This window comes from Chiloscyllium plagiosum, chromosome 28 (genome assembly GCF_004010195.1).
Source record: "Chiloscyllium plagiosum isolate BGI_BamShark_2017 chromosome 28, ASM401019v2, whole genome shotgun sequence".
In the NCBI taxonomy this organism is placed as follows: domain Eukaryota; kingdom Metazoa; phylum Chordata; class Chondrichthyes; order Orectolobiformes; family Hemiscylliidae; genus Chiloscyllium; species Chiloscyllium plagiosum.
This window is the reverse complement of record NC_057737.1, coordinates 41,664,067-41,687,164: the sequence shown is the minus strand read 5'-3', so window position 1 is coordinate 41,687,164 and position 23,098 is coordinate 41,664,067. Positions and strand designations below refer to the sequence as shown.

General features: G+C 44.2%; 1 protein-coding gene across 2 annotated transcripts in view; it reads right to left on the bottom strand.

The window, feature by feature from the left end:
• Positions 1–23,098, bottom strand: part of LOC122564140 (ion channel TACAN-like) — a 29,512-nt gene that overhangs the window by 4,937 nt on the left and 1,477 nt on the right. For both annotated transcript variants that reach the window (XR_006315828.1, XM_043718759.1), the window contains exons 2-8: positions 14,114–14,232; positions 11,283–11,399; positions 9,915–9,974; positions 9,722–9,817; positions 4,543–4,632; positions 2,305–2,370; positions 481–542 (exon numbers count right to left, since the gene is read on the bottom strand). Coding sequence is in view for 1 of the 2 variants with exons in the window: in XM_043718759.1 (XP_043574694.1) it covers positions 481–542; positions 2,305–2,370; positions 4,543–4,632; positions 9,722–9,817; positions 9,915–9,974; positions 11,283–11,399; positions 14,114–14,232 (610 nt within the window). In the remaining variant the exon portion in view is untranslated. The remainder of the gene's footprint in view (positions 1–480; positions 543–2,304; positions 2,371–4,542; positions 4,633–9,721; positions 9,818–9,914; positions 9,975–11,282; positions 11,400–14,113; positions 14,233–23,098) is intronic.

Below are 23,098 nucleotides of genomic sequence, written 5' to 3'. Positions count from 1 at the left end.
GCTGCTATGTTGGTGACCACTCTTACACCATGGACCCCTCATGTTAATAGCTGGAGAATTATTGGGGCTGCACCATTGCAGGGGGGGTTTAATTTACTCTGAGCTGGCCCCCTTTGCAGATATATGGCTATGTCCAGTTTGTGTTCGAGGCCCTTACACTCCATTTCCCCAAAACACGGCAACACAAGACCGCAGCCAATCGAAAACACAAGGTGGAGATTGGATAGAGGAATGTCACACTAACAAACAGAACAGAAACATCACTGCACTCTGTGTAGGATTACTCTGTACCTGACCTATAGTTACACGCTCTCAACACTCACCCCAGAGCTGACAAGGAGTGTATATCTTATACCACTGGGCGAAAGGGAATCTTCAGGAGTTAGGAATAGAGCAGAAGGCACTGAATAATTAATTAAAATATTTTTTTTATATAAGAAAAGGAAGAAAAAGAGGAAGTTGAACATTGAATGTACTTACTCTGATACATAGAAAACGAAAGAAATTGGTTTCGAAATATCTGATACATTTTTGAATCTGGCCTGAAAAAGACAAAGGTGAATCAGTAATGGGGCATTGATGGGTGTGTGAGGATTTCCACAGGAATCCTGTACCTGATGAATGAAGGCTGGTCGGCTGTGTGTGGGTTAAACAGTCATTAACCTCAGTAATTGTCACGCCAGGTTATCAATACACAGCAGCAACCATGCAGAGTCCACAGTGTAGACACTACCATCTCCCAAATTCCCTCCCTCTGTCCTTTCAGGGCTCTGCTGTCTTATTCTTGGAGACTGAGGGGACATCCGCAGGGGAGATAACGAGAGTGCATGCAAGAAAGAGCAACAGAACGAGCGAGAGATTGAGAGCACGAGTGAGAGAGCAAGTGAGAATGAAAAAGAGAGACTGAGCGCGAGAGAGCAACGGACAGCATGAGTGAAACAGACAGCAAGACAGATAGAGTGCACAAGAGAGTGAAAGTGAGAAAGGGGTAACATTTCTGTGTAATGTTCCTTAGAAATAAAGCCCAGGTTATACAATATCATCTGTATCTCATGGCCTCACTTGCCTTTGTAAAAGTACTGAAGTTACATTTGAAATAGTACAGACACTCTCCTGTCCAAAGAGTTTGCACCAGGTGTTCACTGTTTGGATGATACAGTGGAAGGCTGTATCACTCAGAACGCAGGGTCTGGAGCTCCACATTGGTCACATGGGGGAAGTGTTGCTGAACTGCTGACCTCAGACCTGCTGCTCCCATTCAGAGCACCCATGGCACCCCTATGCTCTGAATCCCACCATGCAGCAGTTTCCTCAACAAGCCAATCATTTGTCTTCATTCTCATTTGTTTCAGCTCCAGCTACTGTCTTTTGGCAGCCTACATCAACAAACATTTCCCGTTCTGAGGAATGCTCACCGGACCCGAAACTTTAACTCTGATTTCTCTTCACAGATGCTGTTTGAGCTTTTCCTGCAACTTCTGTTTTTCTTTCAGCAAACATTTCCCTGTCTTAACAAACCCACATTGGCTCCCTCTAATCAGTTGAAAGCTCCATCCTTAATTCTATACTCCTTAATTCTATACTTTCCTGAAGACACGGTGGTGCAGTGGTAGTGTCCCTTTACCTCCAGGCCAGAAAACATTAGGTTCACTTTCCCCTTCAGGGGCTTCTTGGCCACAGAGGGTGCATTTGTAACACAGCCAGTCAGGTGATCAGTCTGAAAGCCATTCCAATAGGTGGTAACAGTAGGCAAGTCTCCTGGGCGGCCATATTTGACACAACGTGGCATCCCTCACAAGCTACTCCCTCTGATGACAGGATAGCAACCGCTTCCAGGGAGAAGTCACATGATGGATACAGGCCAAAGCAGGGGTCTTACATGCTACTGGGAGTGTGAAGAGAAAGGAAGGATTTCCTCACTGCAGTGGGCTTTAACAGTGGAGAAACACACATGATTTTCTAATTTAAAGAACATTTTCAGAATTGGGAGAAAGTAGCTTGGGCACCTACATTGTTTTCACCTGTATCTTCTCACCCCCCCCCCAAAAAAAAACTCAGATGGAGAATGTCTGGTTGGGGAGATTTCTCACTCTTCAGTGCCATTATTTCCTGCATTATTGTGACTGAGTGAAAATTTGAGAAAGGATCAGATTCAATAGTTTTGGAAGAAAGAATCCAAACTAAGTAACAAGCACCACAGACAACAAGGGAGATAAAGCATTAAACCACAGCGGGTTATTCAGAAACCTGCTTCTCAACTTCCCTACATTGTACACTGCAACGGTTTCATTAGACTGTACTTACCAGGTCAGCATAACTCCAGACAGGAAAGCTGAAACATAATGATGCATTACCCACCAGCCTTTAATCCTGTGGAAACATAAATAAAAGTCTCAATCAGTACATGACAATTATATTCTATAGCAGATTGAGAAACTGTCTCACACAATACTAAAAAGCGATTCTGAACTCTTATTTCTGTGTTTTTCTAATTGATTGCTAGACTTTCTATTTATTTATTTTTCTAATGTTTTCCCCCCGAAGAATTTGTTCTGATGTTGCTGTACCTTGCTACCTAAGATGTGAGTACATGTGTTAATAAAGCTTATTCTAAACGGATTTCAATTCACAACCGTGCTAACTAAATCAGAACAACAGAAGACTTGAGACACTTCAGGTTTAAGCATTAGCCTTGCAAGAGGCTGGGAGTGTGTGAGAAAGAAGAGGATACAAAGGAGATGACTAAAATATATTAGGATTATCAATGGCTCTCCAATGGGTTTGGAGTCCTACAGGTAGCCATTGGACAGTGGAAAGGCTATCTAGCGACCTCTGCTGGGAAGTGTGAGCATTTGTATGCCAGTTGAAGATTGCAGATGATGCCAGATCTGCTGAGATTTTCCAACAACTCTTTTCTTTTTGTTTCTGATTTCCAGCATCCGCAGTCTTCTTTTGTTTTTTTTTTATTTTGTGTGTTAAAGACTGCTGTGTTCTTTCCACAGTCTAATGCTCACAAGGAAACTAGCAACATGGGTAAAGGAAGAACAGTCTCATAGCACCAAAACTGAAGTAACAGATTCAGAGAAACTGCAGGAGGATTATAGTATACAAAACATCTTTGTACAGTCCAACCTCATTTCATCCTTTTCACTTTTGTTTTCATGAAAGAAATTAGGGGCAGACAATGATGCTTCTAGATTGCGTGTGTAGGTTGTTTATAGTACTGTAACAACAGAATTGATGCATCCCAATAACATATGGGAATGTACCCATCTGAATCAAATCCATATTTACCTCTGCTTCATTTTAAAACTGAGAATGCAAGGAAAAGGGCTTATAGGATAAGAGATAGTTTAAGATTGAAGAGATTCACCAGGCTGGGACTTTTTTCACTGAAGTGTAGGAGGTTGAGAGGTGACTTCAGAGAGGTTTATAAAATCGTGAAGGATACAGATACAGTTGATGGCAGTTGTCTTTTCCCCAAGATGAGGAATTGCAAGATTTAGGGGGCACATTTCTATGGTGAAAGGAAAGAGGGTTTAAAAAAAAAGGCATTTTTTTTTTTTTTACAGAGGGCGGCTCATCTCCTGAGGAAGTATTGGATGTGGGCACAATTACAACATTTAAAATACATTTGGATAAGTGCATGAATGGCAAAGGTTTGGAGGGATATTGGCCAGGAGCAGGCAGGTAGGACTAGTTTAGTTTGGGATTATGGTTGGCATGGACTGGTTAGACCAAAGGGTCTGTCTCTGTGTTGTCTGACTGTATGATCAGGCAGCAACAAGAGTGCTTGTCAAATTGCAGAGAATTCTAAACTCCAAGGAAACAGTAAGTTTGCAGAGACACTGCGATAGATTTTGATTTCAACACAGTTATAAGAACTTCATATTATACATAAGTAAAAAAGCACTTAGGAAAAACACAGGGAAAGCTCAGGAGGTACACAGCAATATTGACAAACTGGTGAAGAAGGGCTTATGCCAGAAACGTCGATTTTCCTGTTCCTTGGATGCTGCCTGACCTGCTGCGCTTTTCCAGCAACACATTTTCACCTCAAACTGGTGATAAGCCTTGTTGAAATGGAGGCATTAGTGTCCAGAAGTTAAAAAGAGATTTTTTTCAAGAGCAAATATTTTCTTTGGTGCTTTTTGTTTTCAGTTCACAGGATGTCAGCCTCGCGTGGAAGGCCAGCCCTCGTTGCCTATTCCAAACTGTCCTTGGAGTGCAGTTAATAGTCAACCACAGTGCAGTGGGTCAGGAGAGATATGTAGGCCATAAGGATGGCAGATTTCCTTCCCAGAAGAGCATTAGTGAAGCAGATGGGGTTTTATGACACTGATAGTCACCATTAACAAGACTAGCTTTCAAACCCAATGATTAAGGAATTTTAATTCTGCTGCTGTTGTGTGATTTGAACCCATGCCCACTGAGCATTTAGCTGAATTGCTAGTCCAGTGATACGACCACTATATCACGGTCACCCAAAGAGTCAGAGGGATGAGATAACTTTGCTGGGTTTTTCAGAGTTCCACCTCTTACCTGGATCCATTGTTGATGAGGATGCTCTCTCGAATTGTAAGTGTACAGTAGTACCATACCAAGAGGAAGTTGAACACAGAATCTACCACCCTGCACAAGAACAAAAACAGGCAAAAGAAGGTTTAACAACCTACTTCAAAACATTGGAATCACCAATAAACTGAGTGTCAAACAGGTTTATCAGAATTAAAGGTTAACGGGCACTCACAGCGTGAATCATAGTGATGTACTTTCTCTCCACAGATGCTACCAGATCTGGTGAGTTTTCCACCAATTCCCTGCTTTTATCAGATTTCTGGCGTCGACAGTTCTTTGTTTTATCATAGTGACTGTGCTGCATATGAGAATATAATCTAAATCTGTACTAAACCCCTGATAGAGAAATGGTGAGCAAGTACTTTGTACAGCAGATAACAGGCCTATCTCAATACCACTGCAAGTTTATTCAGACAGTAGCCCTGCCAGGAAGATAGCAGCTTTGACCCTTGGTCTATAAATTAGCAAAGCTCAGTTTCAGCAATAGAACTGGTGTTGTAATTGGTCTCAGTATGAATGAAACAGAAAGACAAAATAAAGAATCCCCAAAGATTCAATGCTTGGGTACCTTTCAAATAATGCGCGTCATGATGCATGTCATAACGTGTAGAAAGGAGGCCTTTTAGCTGACTGACTTTCTCCAGAGCAATCCAGTCAGTCCCATTCCCCTCACTCCACCCTTATAACTGCTGCATGTTTTATTCCTGCAAGGACCTTCTGAAACTGGTGATAGTCTTCACCTGCACCTCCCTTGAGAGCATCCCAATCCCAATTGTTACAATGTGCTGCAGAGAAAGGTTTTTCCTTTTAAAATGACATCCCCATCCAGTGCTAGGTGGGTTGGCCATTAGAAATTCAGGGTTACAATGATAGGATAGAGGTATGGGTGTGGGTGGGATGTTCTTCAGAGGGTCAGTGGAGACTTAATGGGCCGAACAGCCTCTATCTACACAGTAGGGATTCTATGATTAATTCTGTGTTACTGAGATTTGTAGCATTAATTGCTTTTCTGATCTAGATTTCTGAATCTAGATTGTTATGATCTCATACACCTCTATGAGAGATCCCCTCGCTCTCCTTTGTTCCAAGGTGAACAAAGCTGTTCCCAGCTTCTAAAACCGAATGTTGTGGTTAAATTCCTTCAACCTTGGGATCAGGCTGGTGAATCTCCACTATAACCTCGCGAGCAGCCTCATACATCCTCCCTACAGCGTGGTGACCAGAACGAGACTCAACGTTCTAACTGTGGCCCAGCACAGCTTTAGAAAAGTTCAGCACAACATCTTTGCTATTGGACTCAATCTTTTCAGGCAGCCCAAAAATCCCATACCCTTTTCTCACTGCGTTCTCAATAATGTCTTCCCACCCACAAAGGGCACTGTACATCTCCCTCCTCTTTCCCCCCCACCCCAGGTCTCACTACCTCTGCACACAATTTCAAACTCTGCCACTGTGTCTGCACTGGCTCGGTCAAAATCACCTCACAGCTTTCTGTGCTACAGTCCATTAGTTGCCTGTCTGTCCAACTACTAGTGCCACTGTAATCATCTTCACCGTCTGTCACACCTCTACATTTAGTATCATTGGAGAGTTGACTCTGCGTTGCAATATCCAAATCACTTATGTAAAACATGGTGGTCCTAGCACTGAACCTTCAGGAGCCAGTGTCTACCATCCTCCTATCTGCAAACTACCTGGGACCCATTTGTTTTGTGTGCTCAAGGTTTCTACCAGCTGCCCACGGATACCTTTATTCCACAAGTCGCAATTTTGACACCAGTCTTTGTCTAAGTGCTTTCTTAAATTCCATTCAGACAATATCCATTGCATTCTCTTCATCAACTTGCTCTGTTATTTCAGCAAAATCAGTAGGTTCATCAAGGACTATCTGTCTCTCACTAACCCACACTAGCTTTCCTTAAATAACTCACTTCTCCATTACTTTTATCCAATTATTGTTTCCGAACCTTAATCCAACACCAATGTTAAAATGACTGGGTTTGTAGTTGTTAGCTATGCTCTTTTCGCGAGCAAGTGAGTCACACTGATTGCTATCTAATCCTTTGGCCCTCCTCCTGTATTTAGGAACGATTTCAACGACAAGTCCTACCCCCACATTTCTCAGGAAACCGAGGCACAAGCCATCTTGACCAGGCAACTTATCCATGCCCATCAGTACGGCCTGCCCATCAATTTTCAAGCCACCATTACCTCAACCATCTCAAACATACAAAATCCTGAGGGGACTTGACTGGGTGGATGTTTAGAGGATGTTTCCATCTGTGGGAGAACTAGAGGTCATCATGTAAAGAAGGTGTCCAACCAGAAATTAGGAAACATTTTCTCTCAGTCTGGGGCATTCACTTCCCAGAAATCAGTGGATTCTCTAAATATTTCTCAGGCAAAGGTAGATAGAGTCTTCATTACCAAGATGAAAGATTATCAGGGATATGCAGGCATGTAGATTTGAGGTTAAAATCAGATCAGCCACAATCTTATTGAGAGGCAGAGGACGTTCAAAGGTTCCAAGGCCCTACTCTTGTTTGGATGTTCATACAAGCAGTTCAAGATTTTTGGAATACCTTTTACGCCACCAATTCCCAAATTCTCTCTTTGCCAGCAGGACCTGATTCAACTCTGATGCCTCTTAAAATCTCAGTCATGACGTGATTGTAAATAATGGCTATTACACTAAGGCACTCAAAATTCAAGGGACTCCCACACAACGACATACAATTAATATACTACACATCCAGTTTTGTTGGGGGGGGGGGAAAAAAAGAGTACTGGAGGATATTGAACAGAGATGAAACAAAGTCATTCACCACCCCTAGGATTGACCCCAGGACTGCAATCACAGCCAGGGCTCTTTATCTTTTATTCATTCATCACTGGTCGGACCATGTTTATTGCCCATCCCTAATTGCCCTTGTGAAGGTGGGGGGGGCGAGCTGCCTTCTTGGACAGCTGCAGCCCACCTGTGTGGGTTGACCCACTCGCCACATTATTCCCAGCCTCTGACCTGCTCTTGTAACCACTGTGTTTACATGGCAAGTCCTGTTCAGTTTCTGGTCAATGGTAACTCCAAGGATATTGATAGTGGGGGAATTCAGTGATGGTAATACCACTGAATGTCAATGATTAGATTGTTTCTTGTTGGAGATGTCCATTGATGCCACACAAATGCCAGGCGATGTTACTTGCCAGTTGTCAGTCAAACCTGGATATTGTCCACATCTTGTTGCACTTGAACCTGGTCTGCTTCAATATCTGAGGAGTCGCAAATGGTGCTGAACATCGCTGATGATTACGCAAACATCCCCACTTTCGACCTTATGATGGAGGGAAGGCCATTGATGAAGCAACTGAAGGTGGTTGGGCCCAGGGCACTACCCTGAGGAACTCTGCAGAGTTGTCCTGGAGCTGAGATTACTGACCTCCAATAACCACGACCATCTTCCTTTGTGCCAGGTGTGACTCTAACCAGTGGGATGTTTGACCCCTGATTCCCATTGATTCCAGTTTTGCCAGGGCTCCTTGATGCCATACTTGGTCAAATGCAGCCTTGATGTTAAGGGCTGTCACTCTCCCCTCCCCTCTGGAATTCAGCTTTTTTGTCCATGCTTGAACCAAGGCTGTAATGAGGTCAGGAGCCGAGTGGCCCTGGCAGAACCCTAAACTGGGAGTCACTGAGCAGGTTATTGCTCAGCAGATGTTGATGACAACATTCATCACTTCACTGATGAGAGTAGTCTGATGGGGCAGTAATTAGCCAGGATGGATGTGTCCTGCTTTTTATGTACACGACATACCTGGGCAATCTTCCACATTGTTGTAAGTGTAGTGGAAGAGTTTGGCTAGGGGAGCAGCACATTCTGGAGCACAAGGCTTCAGTGCTATTGCTGGAATGTTAGCAGGGCCCGTAACCTTTGCTGTATCCAGTGTCTCCAACTGTTTCTTAATATCATACACAGTGAATCCAATTCGCTAAAGACTGGTACGTGAGATGCTGGGGACTGGAGCAGACCAAGATGGATCACCCTAGCTATAGCAGAGTAACTCAAACTGATTCCAGCCTGTAAATTATTTCCAATCATCAATTCTCATCTCAGTAGCAGGTAAACCATTCAGAAAGAAAATGCATTTCTGCCACAACCTAGAGACATCATAATGCTCACTTTACAGACAAATAATGTACTGGATAACAAAGGAAATGCAGCAACCAATTAGTGCACAGCAAGGTCTCACACACAGCAATGCAAGAATAACCAGTGATGTTGGCTCAGGGACAAAAATGAAAGAAATAGATCAGGTGAACTAGTGAAATTCTCAGTTCTTCTTCAAAGTAGTTCCGTGGGTCCTCTAACGTCCGCCTGATAGGACTCTGTTTAATGCTTCATCCAAAAGGCGTTGCCTCCAACAGTACAGCACTCCCTCAGTACTGCACTGGAGTGGTGAACTCAGCTTATATGTCTTAGTTGAACCTATGACCTGGAACTTATAAACCAACAAAAGCGGCTGTCTACTAAAAGTAAATGCAAGTGCTTCAATATCGTAAAAATATGAAGAATTATTTAGTGTTTCTTGTCAGGAGCTAGTTGTCACAAGTCTTTTGTTTTATATTCACTCATGGGCTGTGGACATCACTGGCTAGCCCAGAGGGCAGTGAAGTGCCAACCAGATTGCTACGGGCCTGAGTCACATGTGGGCCAGACCGGGTAAGGGATGGCAGATGTCCTTCCCTAAAGGACACGAGTTAACCAGATGGGTGTTTCTGGTGGTTAACAATGGTTTCACGGTCATTGATTCCAGATTCTTTACTGAATTTAAATTCCATTATCTACTGTGGCAGGATTGGGACTTGGGTCCCCAGAATGTTAGTGGAGTTTCTGGATTAACAGACCATTGGTAATACCACTAGGCCAGTGCCTTCCCATTGTCTGGTCAAAAGGTCAAAGGTTAGTGAGCACGTAATGGTACCTGGAAGATCAGACACAACCCTGTCCTCTCCAATGGCACTTCCCTCAGGTTAGGGATTCTGTTGGGGCTGAATGAAGCATTTCTGTTAACCGCCCGGAGGCTGGGGAGGAGAGGCCACTTTCCCAGTTGTACTGTCACTCTGCATTCACCAACCAATTCTCACCTGGAGTTTAACAAGAATCTGCAGCTGAAGGAGATGAGGAGGAGGATGATGGTAAGACAGAGCTTGAATTTCTCATACTCGTCCTTGTAGGCAAACCTGCAGCACGGAGAAAATGGACAAGGTCACATGGAAGACTTAAGGAGATGAGAACGAGAACTTTACCCATCCAGGAGTGGGCCCAGTCAATACTTACTTGGCCTGTTTGCTGAGCAGGGTCACATTGACATTTCCCAGAACCAGACTCAAGTACAGCCTGCAACAGAAGGAAAAGAATCATTATCCTTCCTGAGGTCACAGCAGAAATAAAGGCCCTTTTAAGGGCAACAAAACACTTGGCATTCAGGCCACTTGTCAGCTTTCAAACCAATGTGTGGATGAAATGTTTGTGAGGTACACACAAATAAATGTAGCCCCTTGAGCAACCGAGTGGACAACTTCAACCCAATGTGCCCAATTGGCTACGTGGCAGTTCAGCAAAAGCTTCACTAGGTTGGTCCAATGGTGAGAATAAGTTGGACCAGTATTCTCTGGAGTTGAGATGAATGAGTGGTGATCTCATTGAAAGATTCTGAATGGGCTCAATAGGGGTAGATACCGAAATTGTTTCTGTTGAGCAGCAAACACTGGGAGGGGGGGGGGACACAGTCCGAAGAGGAGGGGCCAATCCTTTCGGACAGACGGGAGAAGAAATGACTTCACTCAGAGGATTGAGAATGTTTGGAAATCTCTCAGCCGGAGAGCTGTCGATGCTCCACCATTATTTAAGGCTGCAAGGGATAGATTTTCGGTATCATGAGGAATGAAAGGACTCGGGGAGCGGGCAGAGTTCCGTCCCATTCTGTTCGTATGTCTTGTGCAGGAGAACCTTTTACACTGACAAAATATCAAGGCTTCAACCATTAAATGCAAGTATAAAAAGACGGCACAGTGGCTCAGTAGTTAGCACCGCTGCCTCACAACACCAGGGACCCGGGTTCGATTCCAGCATCGACCGACTGTGTGGAGTTTGCACATTCTCCATGTGTCTGTGTGGGTTTGATCCAGTCTCCTCCCACAGTCCAAAGATGTGCAGGTTAGGTGAATTGGCCATGCTAAATTGCCCATAGTGTTCAGGGATGTGTAGGTTATGTGCATTAGTCAGGGGTAAATGTAGGGGAATGGGTCTGGGTTGCTTACTCTTCTAAGGGTCAGTATGGACCTGTTGGGCTGAAGGGCCTGTTTCCACTCTGTAGGGATTCAATCAATGAAAACTCCACTAGGAAATTGCTCAAGAATAATACACAGAGAAAAACTACATATTAAAGTTAACATCCATTGATGAATGACACTGGCGACAAGCTAGAACCTCAATATTTTCATCACAAAAGGACCCAGTGCAAATTTTTAATAAAAATAGAATCGATTGCTGGACAATGTGCTTCAAAGAAGAGATTCCCAATCTATTGGAAGTCTAGAATCTGAACATGTGCATGAATAGGCACTGCCAAGTCAAATCTGTTGACAAGCAATGCTGCTTTGGCACTCAAAGGGTTAAGTAGATGGGGTCACTCGAAGCACTTACCCGTTTTTTTTTGGGAGGAAAGCTTCCATTTCAAAGAAGATGTTTTGTCTTTCCTTCATCAGTTCCTGGATGAAACCAGTGTCTCTCCACTGCTCTTCGCTTTCTGGCAACTGACATCTGGGAGGTAGGAAATAGATCAAGATGTAACATCACTGAAATGTAGGGGTCAAACAAGACTGCACTGCAGCAGCTTGGCTCAGCTGGCTGGTTCAAGCCCCATTCCCAGGCCTGAGCAAATGGTCAATAGCAACATTTCATCTCTCAATGATAGGGCTCTGGAGAGTGTTGTCAAACAAAGAGATCTAAGGGTGCAAGTGCATAGTTTCATCAAAGTGGAGTCGCAGGTAGACAGGGTGATGAAGAAAGCGTTTGGCACGCTTGCCTTTATTGGTTGGAGCATTGAGTATAGGAGTTCGGAGATCATGGTGTGGCTGTACAGGACATTGCAGGCCACTTTTGAAAGATTGCATTCAATTCTGGTTTCACTGCAATACAAAAGATGTTGTTAAACTTGAGAAGGTGCAGAAAAGATTTACAAGGATGTTGCTAGGCCTGGAGCTGCCAGAGCAAGTGGTGGAGGCTGGTACACTTACAACATTTAAAATGCATCTGAATGAGAATTATGAATAGGATGGAGTAACAGGGATACCCTGGCAAAACACTGGCAAATGGGACAATGAAATGTCTGGTCAGCATGGACAAACTGGACCAAAGGTGTTTCATACTATCTGACTCTATATCTCAACTTGTCCATCTATATCCTCTGCCATTGGTCCGATTTAGTTTCTGGTCAAATCAGTTAATACAGAAACTATAAAAAGGCAGTCAGATGTTACGAATTCTGCTACCAGTAACTCACCTCCGGACTTTCCAAAATCTGCCCATCATTAACGAGGCACAAGTCAGGAATGTCATAGAGAGGTACAGGATGGAAACAGGCCCTTCGATCCAACTCGTCCATGCTGACCAGATATCCCAACCCAATTTAGTCCCACCTGCCAACACTCAGCCCATATTCCTCTTAAAAAAAGGGCTCATGCCCGAAACTTCGATTCTCCTGCTCCTTGGATGCTGCCTGACCTGCTGCACTTTTCTAGCAACACATTTTCAGCCATGTTCCTCTAAACCCTTCCTATTAATATACCCATCCAGATGCCTTTTAAATGTACTAGCCTCCACCATTTCCTCCTGCAGCTCATTCCATACACGTACCACCCCCTGCTTGAAAAGGTTGCCCCTTAGGTCTCTTTTATATCTTTCCCCTCTCACCCTAAACCTATGCCCTCTAGTTCTGGACACCCCCACCCCATGGAAGACCCTCTGTCTATTTATCCTATCTATGTCCCTCATGATTTTATAAACCTCTAACCACCCCTCAACTTGCGATGCTCCAGGGAAAACAGCTCCAGCCTGTTCAACCTCTCCCTATAGCTCAAATCCTCCAACCCTGGCAACATCCTTGTAAATCTTTTCTGAACCCTTTCAAGTTTCACAACATCTTTCCGATAGGAAGGAGACCACAACTGCCCGCAATATTCCAACCGTGGCCTAACCAATGTCCTGTACAGCCGCAACATGACCTCCCAACTCCTGTACTCCACATTCTGACCAATAAAGAAAAGCATACCAAAAGCTGCCTTCACTATCCTATCTACCTGCGACTCCACTTTCAAGGAGCTATGAACCTGTACTCCAAGGTCTCTTTGTTCAGCAACACTCCCCAGGTCCTTACCATTAAGTGTATACATCCTACTACGATTTCCTGTGATGGAATACTCCCCACTTGCCTGGATGGGTGCAGTCCCAACAACACTCAAGAAGCTCGACACCATCCAGGACAAAGCAACCACTTGATTGGCACCACATCCATCACTTTAAACATTCAATCTCATCGCCATTGATCCATTGGTAGCAGTGTGTACCATTGACAAGATGCAATGCAGAAACTCTCAAGCATCCTGCAACAGCACCTTCTAAAACCTTCAGCCTCTACCACCCAGAAGGACAAGAGCAAATACACGGTAACACTAAAATCAAGCCACACAGCATCCTAACCTGGAAAGCCATCAACTTCCTTCACTGTGGTTGGGTCAAAAATATTGGAATTCCTTCCCTTACAGCCCTGTGGGAGGTGTCCCTACATCCAAGAACTGCAGCAATTCAAGAAAGCAGCTTAGCACCACCCTCAGAAGGGCCATTAGAGAGGGACAACAAATGCTGGCCTAGCCAGGGTCACTCATCCCAGGGAAGATTAAAAACAACTCCAAAGGCCTTGCACTGGCCTGGCCATGGATTATTCCTCAACCAACAACACAGCTGCCTTCTCTGATTTCCTACATTAGAACAAATGATTCCAAACTGCATAAGCGTGTGAAGGATGTTACTTTAACTGCAAGTTCTTTCTGCATCCTCCAGCTCCTCATTCAGATATCAGTGTACTCTGCCATTCTAACCACCTCACCTCACAGCACTTACTTCTTTGATTACTCCCCTTGATCTTGCCCCAGCAATCCTGTCATCATTTAACCTCTCCTGTCTTTCACATACCTTCCTTTTTGTCATTCCCCCACTCCGACCTTTTCACCTGCTTAAAACCGGTTTTCCAAATCCCAATGAAATATCATCCATCCGAAACATTAATTTCTGCCTGCCGTCGCTTCCTGATCTGCTGAGCATTCTCAACATTTTATCCATTTCTGCTTTTATTTTTCCTTCTCTCCCATTTGCCCGATTGGATAAAGAGTGCAATGTTACAGTTTGAATACGCTGAGGGAGTGCAAACAGTTCAGAACCAAAGTCCAAAAGCCTGATCGACAGAAAGTACTATTTACCGTTCAAGACTTTTGGAGAGTTCCCTGTATTTCTTCTTCTGTCGTTCGATGGAACTGAGGCAGGCGTTTTGAAGTTTGATCACCTCTTCCAACTGCTGCTTGTACAGCTTGTGTGTTTCCTGTGGAAGAGATAAAAGATGGTTAAATACTATGTGGAATCAAATGTATAAATCACAGGATGCACTCCGCTTTGACCTGGAGATTAGCAATTACTACAGAAGATGTAAACCAGCAAGCTTCCCAAGAGTTTACAATCCTTCATGTTGTCTGTGCTCCTCTTATCTCTAACAAATTCCTGGGATGGCAGGACTGGTGTATGAAGGGAGACTGGATCGGTTAGGAGGATATTCACTCTTACAGTTCACCTTGAGCATGAGAATTCAGCCCAATGACCAGCACGGTGGCTCAGCGGTTAGCACCGCTGCCTCAGAGCACCAGGGGCCTGGGTTTAATTCCAGCCTCAGGCAACGGTGTGTGGAGTTTGCACATTCTCCATGTGTCTATGTGGGTTTCGACCGGGTGCTCCAATTTCCTCCTACAGTCCAAAGGTGTGCAGGTTAGGTGGATAAGTTACAGGGATGGGATGGGTCTATGTGGGATGGTCTGTGTGGGCTCAATGGGCCAAATGGCCTGCTTCCACACTGCAGGGATTCATGATTTATCTTTGCAGTGGAGATCAACAAATGTCCAGGTCCCTAGCTCTAGAAGTACCTCCTTAAACATCCCCATCTCACTGTCCTCCTTTGAATTTTTATTAACACCTATGTTGTTGACTAATATCTTGCTCATTGATCTTTCAATTACTTAGTGTTTGAGAATGTTTCACTCGGGATATTTCAGCAGATTGCAGGTGCCATATAAATGCACACTGTTGTTGGATTTTGGTCAAATGCACAAGATCTGTGACCTCTCAGTGCCAAATCCAGGCCAAACAGCAACAAAATCCACAACTCAGACTACTATCGATCATAAAACCAGAGCATTCAACAGGAGGGAACAAAATGAAACTACGTTGTATTTCCTTACCCAGGTCAGAGAAGGAGAAATGATGTGAGAAAAGGAGAGAAATAAACAAAAAAATCCAAAAGGTACTTGCATTTACATAGTGTCTTTCAAATCCTCAGGACACCCAGAGCACTTCAAAGCCAATGAAATAAAGCCAATAGAATTAACATCAGAGGGGAACAGTGCAGATAACATTTGTGAGAGTTCAGGGATAGAGACAGGTCATTGGGATTACTGCGGCATCTTTGACTATCGGAAGGGTGTTGCGAAACTCAACAGGGTTCAGGAAAGATTTACAAGGATGTTGGCAGGGTTGGAGGATTTGAGCTATAGGTAGAGGTTGCATAGACTGGAGCTGTTTTCCCTGGAGCATCAGAGGCTAAGGGGTGACCTTATAGAGGTTTATAAAATCATGAGGGGCATGGATAGAGTAAATAGCCAATGTCATTTTCTCAGGTTGGGGGAGTGCAAATATAGAAGGCATGGGTTTAGGATGAGAAGGGAAAGATTTAAAAAAGGGACCTAAAGGACAAATCTTCCACATAAAGGGTGGTGTGTGTATGGAATGAGCTGCCAGAGGAAGTGGTGGAGGCTGGTACAATTACAATATTTAAAAGGTATATGAATAGGAAGGGTTTGGAGGGATATGGGCCAGGTGCTGGCAAATGGGACTGGATTAATTTAGATATCCAATCCGTATGGATGAGTTGGACCGAAGGGTCTGTTTCTGTGCAGTATATCTCTATGACTCTCTGACATTGTTTGAAAGGCAGGAGCCTGTATTTAAACGCCTCTCATCCAAAAGAACACCATCTCCATTCATTCAACACTCCCTTGGTGTTGCTCTGAAATGCCAAGTCAATACTGTGTGCAGAATAGGGCTTTGAAAGTGGGCTCTTCTGACTCAGAGGTGAGAGTGTTACCACGAAACCCAGGCTGTTGCTTACGGTTCAACTTTCACCTACAGAACACACAGCCTCCATATTTAAACAGTGGCTATTATTAATGCTGCGTTTTCAGTGGTCAAATTTACTGATACTGGTTACTGCTGAAATATTTGAACTTGAAGGGAAGAAAACAAAACGCGGTGTGGGATGTTAGTACATCTTCACATTTCAAACCGTGAAGCACTCCCACATCGGGTCAAGCACTGTAAAGTTATCTCTGCTGCTGCTACTGAAGGACAGTTCCTATTCAGCTGGTCTTATATTTCCTATTTCCCATGCCAGCCATTCTTGTGGCATGAGTGAGATTGCCAACTTTTTCACAGTCAAAGAAGGCTGCAGCATCAAGCAACATTCCTGGACCAGAGCACAAGATCTGGGCTGTGTTTCAGTGCTACACGAAGGGAGAGTTATATTTTCCAAAGATGCTGCCTTCTTGCACTTGTTAGAGAGAGTCATATTGCATGGAAACAGATCCTTTGGCCCAACTCATCCATGCTGACCAAGTTTTCTAAACTGAATGAGTTCCATTTGCCAGCATTTGACCCATATCCCTCAGAACCTTTCCTATTTATATACCAATTCAAACATCTTTTACATGTTGTAATTGTGCCAGCTTCCACCACTTCCTCTGGCGGCTCATTCCACACACGCACCACCCTCTGCGTGTAAATATTCGAAGGGTTTTGTCCCGAAACGTTGACTCTCCTGCTCCTCGGATGCTGTCTGACCTGCTGTGCTTTTCCAGCTTCACGTCTATTGACTGACTTCCATCATCTGCAGTCCTTACTGTCTCCAAGCTACATTCAACAGAGTTGGCCTTTATCATATTACTCAAAACCAGATTAAAAACCAAGTCTCTCCCATTGCAATGTTGTAGTAATTGGAACGATGTCAGCCATATGGATCTCATTGGAAAGGAATTCCCTGATTGGACCAAGTTAACAGCCCCAAATTGGGAGCCCTGGCCTGCAGATGTAAACAGGAGTGGCCTGTGGCCATGCTAGTTTGATCTCGGAACCTAAGCGGATTCGGGCCTGGTTAGTCATTCTGCTACAATGCACATTATAGATGTGAGGCTGCCTGGGAACACCAGGTGCAGTATGCTTCTTCCGCCAGCAGTGGCTGCTCAACGTCACCCCTCTGCACACGTTACAGATTCAGAGAGTTGTACAGATAGTTCTGTAATGCAATGGTTGCATTCTTGCGCATTATAGAAAAATCATGCTTTAGGAACAGCAATTAAAAGTGTTGGATGTAATCACATTACAGCCAACACACATTTTTAAAGTTCATGCTTTAGAAATAGTGTCCCCATCTCATTAATCGCATTACAGAGAATTTGCGTTCACGAAACGTGCATTACAGCAGGAAGAGTTGTATATGACAGAAACAGACCCTTCACAGCAACTCGTTCAGGCCAACCAGATATCCTAACTTTATAAAAAAAACAAGAGTCTTAGAGGTTCTGTTCACTCTCGGGGCCAGCTCTGTGCTAGCTGGGTCAGGGTCAGGGTCATTTACTATGCACATGTAAATATGGGGTGACTTGGTGATAGATACCAGCCTTGGTGGATTTATTTCAGTGGCAATGAGAGAAAAACATGCCCCTGCAGAGATTTGCTTGTAACAGTAGTTTTTAAATTAGGGTAAACCTTTCTGGCATCATGCTGTTTCTTAGGAAATTTGACTCATTCGGAAATGGGTCTGGGTGGGTTACTCTTCGGAGGGTCTGTGTGGACTGGTTGGGCCAAAGGGCCTGTTTCCACACTGTAGGGAATCTAATCTAATCTAGTCTAAAACCTGGGCCCAGTATGTGGAAAGAACACTTTTTTTTCCAGGCAAATGACATTAGGACCAATGAAAAGCAACTAGTAATTCTCCTGATAGTGTGTGGACTGCAGCTTTTTCAGTTATAGGAGCCTAACTTTCCCAGAGGCACCAGATACTAAAATTTCAAGAGTTGACAGATTTAGCCAAGGAATATTATGGCCCCAAGCCTCCTCTAAATTCTGAGATGCTATCAGTTTTACGCAGCAGGTCGAGAGCCAGGAGAGTCAACATCGGGATTTTTGATGAGGTTAACACAATTGGCAGAGGCATATGACTTTGGCTTAACCCTTAATGAGATGCTCACAGACAATGTGGAATGTGGGATTAATGCTGTGATCATGCGAAAGCACCTATTGGCTGAAACCCAAATGGACTTCAAACAACACTACAACTGGCTTTATCAATAGAAAATGCAGCAGGTGGAGCATATAAGTTACAGCGTACGCCGATGGAAATGGATACCCTTACCAGGCCAACTGAGCTTGGGAAACGCCATGTAAGTGCAGACAATTGCACAGCCTCACTCAGGATATACCCTGAACAGAGGGACTCTAAGTCAGCTCACGGCAAAACCCCAAAACAAAGCCAAGCCTCAGCCAAATGGTTAAAATTTTCTCAAGGATCCGGGTTGGCAAACCATTGCAGTTGCTGCCAGTACGCGGACCTGAGACAGCAAAAGAGTCCCACTAGTCCTGACTCGAGTAAGAGAATTCATAGGCCGGTATCCAAGAGAGAGAGAGCACAGCCTGGAAGGTCCACCTACATCTAACTTGGAACTGTTAAATTGCTATCGACATCCAAATCGGAACCAAAATTAATATCTGTTAAACGGTCACCCATGGAGTCCTAATGGAGGTTGATACTGGCACGGCTGTATCAGTGATTGAGGAGCCAGTCTTTACCAAATCTCACACAAGACTGCAACCTTAAAGTTTGTGCAAGACCTTGGCCAGGCTGAGAATCTATACTGGGGAACAGATTAAGGGGCCAACTTTGGTTCCAGACCTCTTACAAGAAGCAGCTGGTTCAGTTCCCACTGATAGAAATAAAAGGCTCTGGTCTGAGCTTGATGGTGCAAAATTGATTGAGAAAGATTCATCCTGATTGAAAAATATTGAGCCAATTAGAAAATGGCCGCCTGAGTGAAGCTCTAATTAAGTACCCGGCCGTTTTTCAGAAAAGCCCTTATTTGGGCTATAGAGTTGACAAGACCAGGTTACGTCCATTGGAAGATAAAGTGAAGGTGATCGTTACCCCACTCCCACATCTATAACAGCACTAAGGTCTTTCTTTGGATTATTGGTTGAATTATTACGGAAAATTCATACGTAACCTGGCCTCTACCTTGATACCCTGACATTTGCTATTGAAAAGGGTCAGCCTTGTGAATGGTCTCATAGATTTAGCCTTTCGGGAAGTGAACAAGCAGCTACCATCTTCTAAGATGTTGGCCCACTGCAACTCCAAGCGAGATGTGGTGCTGACATGTGATTCCTCCCAGTAGGGTTGTGTTGGCTCACTGATTGCCCAGTGGAGAGGACCCCTCTCCCATATCATTATGCTTCCCGGACCTTGGCTGATACCGAACACACATACACCCAGATAGAGAAGGAAGGGTTGACAGACGTCTTTGGTGTGAGAAAGTTCCACCAATACCTTTACAGATTTGTAATCGTAACAGACCACAAACCCCTGCTAGGGGTTACTCAAAGAGGACAAGGCTGTACTGCCCATAGCTTCAGGTCAAATTCAACGGTGGGCCCTTAATCTCAGCTCATACAATTACAAGTCCAGGAGACCTAATGACAAATGCGGATGCCTTGAGCCGCCTCTCACAGGCAGATATGCCACCAGTGATGCCGCCCCTGGAACAGTCTACTCTGGTTTTAAGTTTTCTAGACATCCTTTTTGGTCACCGCTGACCATATCAGACTGTGGACACAAAAAGATCCTGTCCTGTCAAAACTAAAACAGCTGTTGGGTGGTGAGGGAAACAAATGGGCCATCACAACCAGAGATTAAACCCTTCTGGACCCAGTGAAACTAGGCCAACGTAGAGGACGGCAGAGTATTATAGGGAACAAGAGTGATTGCCCCGAGCAAAGGTCGCTGCCAGATACTTGCTGACCTCCACCAGGGTCATCCAGAGGTTTCCAAAATGAAGATGGTGGCAAGATGTTATGTCTGGTGGCCAGGACTGGATACCAACATAGCTGCATTGTTGGGGCAGTGCCCTGAGTGCCAATAAGGACAAAAGGTATCGCCAGCAGTTCCCTCACATTCCTGGGAATGCCAGGTAAACCCTGGGCTCAGTTGCACATTAACTATTCTGGTCCTTTCAGGAGCTCTATGTTTTTAGTCATTATGGATGCCCACTCAAAGTGTTTGGACATGTATAAAGTTCATTCTTCAAACATGGAGATGACTTTAGAAAAGCTGCAAATATCTTACGCAATACACGGGGTCATAGAAATGTTGATCACAGACAACAGGCCATCATTTACCAGCAGAGAATTTCAGCATTCCCTAAACTCAAATGGCATTCGGCATATAAGGACCACTCCATACTACCCACCGTCCAACAGTCTGGCAGAATGAGCAGTCTGAACTTTGAAGGCAGGCTTAAAAAAACAGCTTACAGCTTACAGCTTCACTCGATACCAAACTGTTCCTTTGATTATTGGACCACTTGAGGTGGGGAAGGGGTAGTAGTGAAACTTATCTGGATCACCAAATCAAGAGAGACAATTTATTTTTGGTGCCCAAACCATAGGAATGGGCCTATATGGGTAAGAGGCATGGATACCACAAAGTCATGTGCTGTGACATACAAGGTTCAGGTAAATGAGGTGGTCTTGAACAAACACATGGACCACACGAAAGCTGCAAACTCCCGAATGGGTCAGCAGCAAAATGTACCTGGCCCCTCAGAACAGCTGGAAAGGCTATCAGAACCAGCCTTTCTAGCATCAAAGAAACCTCCGAATCAGAGATGGATATGGCTGATGTCACACACTTAATGCCTTTGCCACCTGAAGAGGATTGATTTCTCCCAGGACACTCCAGATGGAGTTGGCAGGCTACAGTCCAGTACAAGCTGCCTGTATCTGAGGGTGGGTCAGAGAACTGGACCTGGTGTGAAAGTGCCCCAGGTAAGGCTATAAGAAAAAGAACAGGCCTACATACGCTAACTTAGAGGGAGACAGATGTCGTGATTGTAACAGGGTCAGTCAGGTGGACCTCATAGAATGAGTTCCCTGATTGGACCAGGTTAACAGCCTCAATCAGGGAGCCCTGGCTGACAGACATAAACAGGAGTGTCAGAGGTTCTGTTCACTCTGAGAGCCGGCTCTGAGGAAGTCAAACCAGTATCAAGGTCTGTGCACGTGTAAATAAAGGATGACTTGGTGACGGGATACCAGCTTCTGTGGAGTTATTTCAGTAATTATCACGGTTACTTTAAGCAGAGTGAGGTGTTGGGGAAAGATATTTTTCTTTGGTGTTAACATGGTTCAAGGAACCCTAATGGGTACTGTACAAGGTTTTTTGAAAAGCTTATAAAGGGGTGCTTTGAGATTAATGGGATTTTCTTGTGTTACCACGTGTTAAACAAATCTTTCAATTTGTAATTTAAGTAAATAATGTATTCTATTTTATCTTCATTTCTTTTGGTTAATAAGTTTTGGTTTATTGTTGATAGCACACTATCCTGTAGATTATATTTCAGCAAGAGACCTTGTTAAAATCACAAAAACAAAACATGATCTATCAAGCCAGATCTGGGAACTTCCTTGTCCAGTAATGACATCAGCTGGGCTCAGAACAACTGAATGTGATGGCTGGCATCATTAAAGTCACAGCTCACTAGGACACCAAAACCCTTGAGCTGGCTCAGCCCATTCAACAATGCCCTCCAAATCATAGTCTTGACCATTCTTAACATATCTATTCAGTGTTTGTGAGAAGATTTGTAGCTCGGGTGCTCGTTGTTGTGGTTCTGTTCACCGAGCTGGGAATTTGTGTTGCAGATGTTTTGTCCCCTGTCTAGGTGACATCCTCAGTGTTTGGGAGCCTCCTGTGAAGCGCTTCTGTGATGTTTCCTCCGGCATTTGTAGTGATTTGTACCTGCCACTTCCGGTTTTCAGTTCCAGCTGTCCGCTGCAGTGGTCGGTATATTGGGTCCAGATCGATGTGCTTATTGATTGAACAGCACACAAACCAACAGCCACTCTCAGACAACAACTCACCAGAACGAAGGACCCGATACCCAGCATGAGCAAAACCAATGTAGTGTACAAAATCCCATGCAAGGACTGCACAAAACACTACATAGGACAAACAGGAAGACAGCTAACGATCCGCATCCACGAACATCAACTAGCCACGGAACGACACGACCAGCTATCCTTAGTAGCCACACACACAGATGACAAGCAACATGAGTTCGACTGGGACAACACTACTATTATAGGACAAGCCAAACAGAGAACAGCCAGGGAATTCCTAGAGGCATGGCACTCATCCACAGATTCAATCAATAAGCACATCGACCTGGACCCAATATACCGACCACTGCAACGGACAGCTGGAACTGACAACCAGAAGCGGCAGATTCAAACCACTACAAATGCCGGAGGAAACATCACAGAAGCGCTTCACAGGAGGCTCCCAAGCACTGAGAATGTCACCTAGACAGGGGACAAAACGTCTGCAACACAAATTCCCAGCTTGGCGAACAGAACCACAATATCTATTCAGTCCTACGCTGAACATATCCATGCACTTGAAGTATGTATTCTAGTTCGCTTAAGGCTTGACATGGAGGAGCCGATGTTGGACTGGGGTGGAAAAAGTTATAAATCACACACCAGGTTATAATCCAACAGGTTTATCTGGAAACACTAGCTTTCAGAGTGCTGCTCCTTCATCAGGTGGTTGTGCAGTATAAGATCATTAGACACAGAATTTATAGCAAAAGTTTACAATAACTGAACAAACCTGAATTGTTAAGTCTTTCATCTTTTAGAATGGGTTGCAGAACTTCTTCTAAGTCACCTTCTCAAGATAACAAGGTTTTATAACAAAAGGTGACATTTTATAACAAAAGACGTCACATTTTGTTATAAAACCTTAAGTTATTTCGAGAAGGTGACTAAGAAGTACTTCTGGGATTTACATATTAATTGCAACCCATTCTAAAAGA